Source organism: Epinephelus moara, chromosome 1 (assembly GCF_006386435.1).
Source record: "Epinephelus moara isolate mb chromosome 1, YSFRI_EMoa_1.0, whole genome shotgun sequence".
Classification (NCBI taxonomy): Eukaryota; Metazoa; Chordata; class Actinopteri; order Perciformes; family Serranidae; genus Epinephelus; species Epinephelus moara.
In genome coordinates, this window is record NC_065506.1 from 41,138,108 (window position 1) to 41,146,949 (window position 8,842).

Here is an 8,842-nt window from a genome sequence, read left to right on the forward strand (position 1 = left end):
CATCAAACCGGCCTCACAACTGCAGACCACGTGTAGCCACACCAGCTCAGGACTTCTGAGACCAGCCAACCAGACAACTGATGCAGCGACTGGTTTGTAATACCAAAGAATTTCTGTACAAACCATCAGGAAGTGTCTCGGGGAAGATCATCTGCATACTTACTGTCCTCACCAGGGTCTGGACCTGACAGCAGCTGGTTGTTGTAACCAACTTGTGGGGTTGCGAGGCCACTTGGATGTACTGCCAAATCCACAGAAACAACATTGGAGACAGCTTATGGTAGAATGAACGCTCAGTTAATGTGCAACACCCCTGACGGACTCCGGAGGCACCCTCCCTCAAAACCTGCGACATCTGTGGCATCAAACTGCACATTTTAGAGTGACCTTTTACTGAGACCATCCCAAAGTACACCTGTCAGGTGGATGGATTACCTTGGAAAAGAGAAGTGCCTACAATCATGGTTTTTAAGGAAGTGGTAGTCCAACCAACTGATCTCAACCCCACAAGTCTGTTACAGCAACCAACTGCAGGTCAGGACCCTGTTGAGGATAATGAGCATCCAGATGGGCTTCCCTGAGACGGACTCTGATGGTTTGTACAGAAATTCTTTGGTTGTGCAAACCAGTCGTTGCATCAGCTGTCACCGAATGTGGAGGTCCTGATCTGGTGTGGCTACACGTGGTTTACAGTTGTGTAGCCAGTTGGATGCACTGCCAAATCCACGGAAACGACATTGGAGAATGTTTATGGTAGTGAAATAAAAATTCAGGTCACGGGCAACAGCTCTGGTGGACATTCCTGCAGTCTGCTAGCACGCTCCCTCAGAACCTGCGACATCTGTGGCACTGTGTTGTGTGATCATCTTGGAAAAGGAGAAGTGCTCATCAACACAGATTTTAACAAACCTGTGACCAAAATTTTGGAGAAATACAACTACTGAGTGCACAAAAAAGTCTTGGATCTTTAGACCTGTGAAAAAAGGGAGCAAAAACATAAGAATTGCCTTTAGATTTTTGTTCATTAAACGTACACAGATGCTAATTTGTTTGAACAGCTGACACTGGGTGAGAGGCGGGGAACCCCTGGGACAGATCATAAGTCAGTCTTAGGGCTGACACATACAGTAGTGACAGACAGCAGTTCACACTCACACTCACACACCTACGGGCCAATTAACCTGACCTGCATGTGTTTAGACTGTGGGAGGAAACCCACGCTGGTACAGAGAGAACATGCAAACCCCACACAGAAGAGCCTTTAATCATATTTTATTACATCTTTTATATTTACAAGGACAAAGGGACAAACGAAGGTCCCGGGCATTTTAATGTGACACATGAGGCTACAGCTGATGTGTGGAGAGAGCACACACTGTATGTCTGACTCCGCTTAGAGGGGACTCACCACCAGCAGCTAAAACCTGTCTGTTAAGTCTTTCGCTGAATAATGTTGAGTGTGATTTTAATTATGTTTGTAGGCTCAGATTCAGCCCTGTCAGACCGTGTTGAGGGCTGAGAAATATCAGCACGTCTTTGAGCTCTGGTGTCAAATCTTTCCGTCGCTGCTCTGACCGTCACTATTTTTTCTGACTGCTGAGCTTCTGAAAAACTCCCGAGGTGGAAAGTTGTGTTACTATGACAACAAGCAAATGTGAATATTCCAAGTAATTTGTGCATAACCGATGTATTTTGGTGGGCTGCGATCATGTGACCAATGCACTGACAAGAGTCATTAGGAGGCAGGTTGGGGTGGTGGATGGGCGATCACAAGACTTTCCCCAGGTGAACCATGTTCAAAACTTTAAGTGAACTTTGAGTCATTTTAAGGTACCTCATGACCTCACCTGACCACAGTTACTTTACTTGCCTAAACCTAACCTATGTAGCTTTACATTAAGGACGTGGCATCATTCATGGGGTGCTAATTCATAGGATAACTTACGAATGGTTATATGGAGATACGTTGCTTAAGCAGCATGTTAAACCATTTTTAATGTGGCGATCTTTCTTCCTTTTTTAATGCAACATAACGTCCTTTTTTTTAATGTGTTGAAATGTTATCAAAAATTAAAATAGATGATCAATGATATGACAAAACTTTCTGTTTTCGCTGAGAAGTTCCGGGTTATGCATCCCAAATGTTTCTGCAAACCTCTGATATGTTTCATTTGCACATGAGGTGGTAAATGTGTGGTTAGGTTTAGGCACAAAAATCACTTGACTGTGGTTAGGAAATGATCATCTTTTGGCTTAAAATACCCTGTTGTGAGGGCACAATCCGTGCTGGAAATGCAGCGATGTCTCGGTAAAAAACAACTACGTTTTATGTCGCTATCCGTGCTGGAGAAACAGTAATGATTCCCTACAAAACACCCATGTTTGGTGCCTCAAAAACCACTAGAAACACAGCAATGACTCGCCAAATCATGACTGGTTTTGTTGTATTTTGGTCTTGAGCAGAGGTCTGCAGCTTGGCAGGTGTCTCGCCTGGGTCGCCTCACTTTAGAAACGTTGTGCTTTTGGAACGTATCCGTGGTTTGCAGAAATGTACAATGCCAACATTTTCTTCTGGCTACCTTTGACTGTATTTCCAAATATCCAGATTACATTCCTTCCACTCACATCGACCTAATATGGAGCACTGCTGCAGGGAGGATGTGGAGGCTTAGAGATAGCTTCAGACTGATTATACTGATCTGGATATTATAATCTGTCACTGTCTGTGTGACTTTACAATGTGATATCAACCAATTTTGTAGACAGTCATGATTAAATTACTTTTGGATGAGAAAACCAGGCTGATAAAATACCGGATTTAGATATAATTTGCATCACACTGATGCCAAAGTCACACATCAATCTACTCCCCACAAACATTACGGGGAGACAACCTCAGTATGAGCGGTGTCTATTGCCTCATGAAATATACTGCCTCATCACATTGCCAAACACTAACTGACATTCTCTGTACAAGTAAAGTCTGCAAAGACCTGGTGTTGCAACAAACCTAAAGCTTTAGCATGTGTTTATGTGAATGGGTGCAGTCAGGGTGTGGACTAAGCCTGGTGTTTACCATCGAGCTTCATACCACCAAAAAAACAAAAACAAAAACAAAAAAACTGCGAATGTGTTGTAATGAGTTCACCATGTTTCAAACTAAAAAAACATGACTATATTAGACTCACATAAAACGGACTTGTGATTCTTAAAAAATGTTTTAACAATCTAATTTGCACTGAAAAACAGGTGAAACAACCTTGCTCAGATATTTTTGGAATATATACTCAATAATAAACACAATAACTTGTTTAAATGGACATGATGTCAGCAGTGATCAATGAGACAAATAAAAATGCATTGGGCAAAGATGAAAATGTCCTTAGCTTTTCATCCAACAGCAGTGACCAGGTGAACTCATGAAGGTTTAATTAATCTATTGAACTATTTTAGACCAGTTGTCATGGCTGGCTGGCTCGTTGAATAGCTAACAAATAAACGGTAAACGGTAAATGGACTGCACTTGTATAGCACCTTTCCAGTCTCCCAACAACTCAAAGCGCTTTTCTACATTCATCCAAACATTCACACGCACTGGTGGCCAAAGTTACCACACATGGAGCCACCTGCTACTTAGCAGCAATTCACACACAGTCACCAATGGAACAGCCATCAAGAGCAATTTGGGGTTAGTATTTTGACCGCACTTTGACACGCGGGCTGGAGGAGCCGGGGGTCGAACCACTGCTCTTCCGATGAGTGGACAATCTGCTCTACAGTACAGTGAATATTTGGCACAGAGCTTTAATTTTGAAGTGCTGTTTCCTGCTGTAGAGTGAGTGACTAACGAACAGCTACTTGACAGAGACAGCAAACTACCTTGATGACATAGCCAAATTCAAGTATGATGCTAAATGTATTAAACTGTGTGGAGCTTGAACTAATGACTAAGGAGAAATCTGAACTCCATAGCTGGACCAGTTGGGAACCACTTCTTTAAGGTATGTTGTCACCATATTTTCTTTTCCTAAACCTAAACTATGTAACTTTATGTTAAGTACAAAACTTGATGTTAAATATGCCTATGTTGAGTGCTAATTCGTTATTTCATACAAACCATTGTATGATGATAGGTTGTCTTGTACAACTGCTTGTGTTCAGACAACATTTTCACATTTGAGAACTCTGGCTTCTTTTGTTAGATAAAACAAAGGGTTTGGAGAAAAACATGAAAGTTAACAACACATAGCCTACATTACAAGATTACTTAATCGATCCAAGAAAGAACTCTACAACAGCATTCATTGAGTCATTCATTTTCCATAACCGCTTATCCTGTTGGGGTCACGGGGGGGCTGGAGCCTATCCCAGCTGACATTGGGTGAGAGGCAGGGTACACCCTGGACAGGTCACCAGACTATCACAGGGCTGACACATAGAGACAGACAACCATTCACACTCACATTCACACCTACAGACAATTTAGAGTCACCAATTAACCTGCATGTCTTTGGACTGTGGGAGGAATCTTAAACCCTGCTAGATTTGATTAGTTATGGCTTACTGTCACAGAAAGTACAAAAAAAATGAGTGACAGCTTCAGTGGGAGGAGAGAAAAACTTTTCTGTTTTAGATATAAAGGGGAGAAAATTATAGAAGTCTGGCAACAGATGAAAAAGAATACATGAGGGAAGATATATGTGTCTGTGTGAGAGTGTGTTTGCAGTGTATGAACTATACCATCTCTGTTGTGGGAGCTCACTTTTTTTTTTGGTTGGGGTGGTTGGGTGGGGGGGCAGTGCCTCAAAGAGAGACTGTGACTCATGTTGCACAGGAACATTCATAGCTGCGAGCATGTAGGCCTACTTGCTTTATCAGTACATCTGATACATAATAATCAGTTAATGCCCATAACAAACCTCCACAGGGGTATACAGCAGCTTTATTAAAGTGAATGAGCGCTGAATCACCTTCATGCATGAATCACACATTAATATTCGCCTAAAATTACACACGAGCCGGGATGATGAAGACAGGAAAATAGAAATGTGGGGAAAAATGTCTCATGTCATGCCAAGCTCTCAGTGGCCCGCCTGTAGTTCACACCCTGCGCGTGCGTGTGTGTGGTGTACCTCGGTATGTTATCATCGACAGTCGCACAGCCGTAGAGGAATACAATGACTCCAACGATGGCTGCAGGGATCAGCATCTGTGTGTAGACTCCTAACCAGGCAAAATACAGTCCAACCTTCTCCCCAAAATACTTCCTGTTGAAGATGATAAACCAAAGGTGAAAGGTACATTTACAACATCAATACATCATTGTCAAATTAACTATGACACCGTACTACCATCATAACACCAAATGAGCTCACGGTTGATATGTTTAGGGAATGTTGAAAAGTTTCCCTTCATCCACTGACTGCAGTCTTTAAAATAAGATCATATCATGGCTGCTGACATGACGACATGATGATCGTGAGCTTGCAGTCCCTGAGCAGAGTGTGTTTGATAAGGAGCTACAGGAGATTCAGCTTACATTCCCAGTCTGTTTCCTGGACCACATTCAGCTCAGCACATGACTATTGTTTCTGCAGAGGAACATCATGCTTCAGTGGAGCATCAATCTGCTTGTGAGAGTCCTCATCTGTCTTTCTTGCCTTCAGGCTAGTGACGGCAGTTAAAGCTGCTGTGAGAGCACCAGCCATGGCAGGCATGTGAGGTCTGCTAATGCGTCAGTAATTCACCTGACGGCTGTGACACTAAGAGCACTGCTGTGGATCTGACCTGATGAGTCCGATAGGCTGGTACTTGTAGAAGACACTGTAGCTGGCCCACTCCTCGTACAGCAGCTGTGAAGAGAAGCAGGAGGCGATAATTAATGCTCATATATTATATCATATATCAGACACCACAGGCAGCTGTTAATGCAAAAAATCACTTCTTGTTACCTGTTATTCTTAATGAATTCAGTATACCGCAAATTAATTTTTATCCTCTAATTACTTTCAGATCTTTCTACTTTGGGGGAACTTGTAAATTATTTTCATGATCAGTTAACCCACTGATTATTTTCTCAATAAATCAACCCTTAGTTTTGTCTATAAAATGTCAGCAAATAGTGAAAAATGACGATCACATGACCCCAGAGCCCGAGGTTACGGCTCTAAATGACTTGTCTCGTGTCCAAGACACACAGATATTCTGTTTACTATCGTAGAGGTAACAATACCAGAGAATATACACACAAGAGAGGCTGTGAGAGTTTTTGCTATGTTACTTTAAAGTGTTAAGTATTTAGGGGGATGTATTGGCAGAAATGGAATATAATATAATATAATGTTTTCTTTAGTGCGTAATCACCTGAGAGGAAAAACTGTTGCGTTTATTTGCTACCTTAGAATGAGCTGTTAATATCTACATGGGGAGGAGGTCCTCGTTTATGGAGATCGCCATGTTGCACCACCATGTTTCTACAGTAGCCCAAAATAAACAAAACAAACACTAGCCCTTTTAAAAACAGGAGTTGTGCAAATTTGCAGGAAAGCCCAATCAGTCTTTTTTCAGCATTGGCAGTATAAAAACAAAATCGGGGAGTGCGGCAAAATGCCACCTACCTACTTTTGTTTATACAGAATNAAGGAGGGCGCACAATTCCTTGTCGCCCCAGGTGCTCATCTTCACAGTGTCTGTCAGGTTTGTGTTTCCCTCTTGCTACTAGCTGCTCGCTAATTCCTGCTATCAGCTGTTTCCTGTTTCCACCGCCAGTGGGTCCCATGTGCGGCGTCATCAACAGCTCCTCCCACAAGTCATCAACAGCCCCTCCCGTGGCGGAAGGCCGCCTCAGTCTGTTTAAACTAAAAGGGTTTCGCCAGTATGTCTACCCTACGAGGCAGAAAATTGGGCACCTCGGATCAACTCGCCAATCTGGCTCTGTGTGTCTAAACGCTCGCAGCTTGCCGGCAAAATGGCCCAACATTCGCGAAAAATCTGGCAGTGTAAAAGATGCTTCTGGCTCTAGATATGGACGCTGGCATTTTTGCATCCACCATAGTTAGCAGCCCCTCCACGACGAGGGCTTTCTTCAGTATTTTCACTGGTTTAAATTACCGAGTCTGTTTTGGAGAGGAAGACACCTCTATGTATCATTCAGCTCCTGGTAAAAACCTTCTGAACGTCTGGATCTTAAATTATAAAGTGAAAAGGTGAGCACAGATTAGCAGGCGCTGGGCTAGCGGCCTGTCTCTGACATGCCAAACATTGCAAGAAAAAACACTGATTTGTAACGTCAAACTGTTTTATTCAGTGTTTTCACCGGTTTAAATAATTTGGTCTCTTTGTTTCGGAGAGGAAGAGACCTCTGCGACTAATTCAACTCCCAGTATAAACCTCCTGAACAATGAACACTGGAGGAATTCTAACCAGGAGAAGTTTCAGCTGGGGGCAATCTGCAGTCCTCACTACTATATGCCACTAAATCCTCCTAAATCCTACACACTGTTTCTTTACAGAAGTACCTACATTATATAGTTGGTCGATTATAAAGGATTTTTTTTTTTGTGTGTGTGTGATTGTGACACACCTTCTGCTGTCTTGGAGGATGTTCCGGACAACCTCATCAGGCAGTTGGCTGACATGGGAGGGTCGTTACCTTGATTAAGCTCACCTGGACCTTCCAGGCTATAAAAGCTGCCTTGTGTTTTCTCCCTCTCTCGCTCTCTCCCTGCATCACTGCTTTTCGATGTGCACCTTCAACACCTTCACAGCACACCTGACACACATCCACACATGGCTGACTTTGCTGACCTACACACTCCATTGTTTATTCGAGTTAATCTTAGTTTGTCTTAGTTGTCAAATCCACTGAGCCTGTTTGTGACAAATGGGGGCTCGTCTGGGATGACACTAATAACACTAATAACACTGATCAATCAGTTAACTTGAGCTCTGGTGTTCAGCTACTATACTGCCAATGAAACATCCTGCACATAATGTTTCACATTAAGAGCCTTTAATGTGACATGTGTGCAGAACATATAAGAGTCATTAACAGAAAATTCACACGGATAGAAAGACCGTCAAAGTAGAATTGGGATTCAAAAGAGAAACTCAGAGCAGCAGAGAGATGAGTAACAGATGACGGTGTTGACGATGATTAATTTACTGTGTCAGCTAAATCGACTCACATTTTATCAGTGACCAGCTAGTTTACTTCTTTATGTTGGTCATCAATCAGATATTATTTAATCACAGGTTTTTACTTTTTAAATAAGACGGTATGTTTAATAAGAGCATGTCGGGGAAGAAAAAGGTTAAAGGGCCACTGTGTAAAATGGGTTGAAAACAGTGACATCAGTGGTCAAATTCTAGATTGCAGGGCTCCCTCGCTCACCCCTCCCGTCGGGTAAATGACAGTGGCCTCGTAGGGACAAAAAGCCTTGCGCAGACACGAGTTTTTCAGGAGTAGGTCTATCTAGCGACGAGGTGAATGTTTATTTAGAAATCTAAACCATGTTACGATATTGTAATGAATCCCTCACGAGCAGGAGACCAGAGTAGCGTTCGGTAAAAAGGCCAGTTTATTTGAGCACTCCAAAAACTCTGGTAACACTCCAGGGGGTAAAAGACTTCGTCCCAAACTCTGACTCTTCTGGCGTAACACCTACACACTTCATACACACATACTCGTTTACAATACCAAGCGGGGACCCCCTCCCCTCTCTGCTCCACCAATCTCCAGCCCGCACACTGACTGACAGCGTAGCAGGTAAACAGAGCTCAGCTGTTTATTTAGCCTAGCGATATCTCCGGACTATAGTAGCTGCAATGGACGACTTTGAAC

General features: G+C 42.8%; 1 protein-coding gene across 1 annotated transcript in view; it reads right to left on the reverse strand.

Annotated features, from left to right (window-relative positions):
- Nucleotides 1-8,842, reverse strand: part of LOC126394345 (anoctamin-1-like) — a 101,711-nt gene that overhangs the window by 29,113 nt on the left and 63,756 nt on the right. Inside the window, exons 10-11 of the mRNA XM_050051115.1 lie at nucleotides 5,788-5,852; nucleotides 5,133-5,267 (exon numbers count right to left, since the gene is read on the reverse strand). Coding sequence (XP_049907072.1) covers nucleotides 5,133-5,267; nucleotides 5,788-5,852 — 200 coding nt within the window. The remainder of the gene's footprint in view (nucleotides 1-5,132; nucleotides 5,268-5,787; nucleotides 5,853-8,842) is intronic.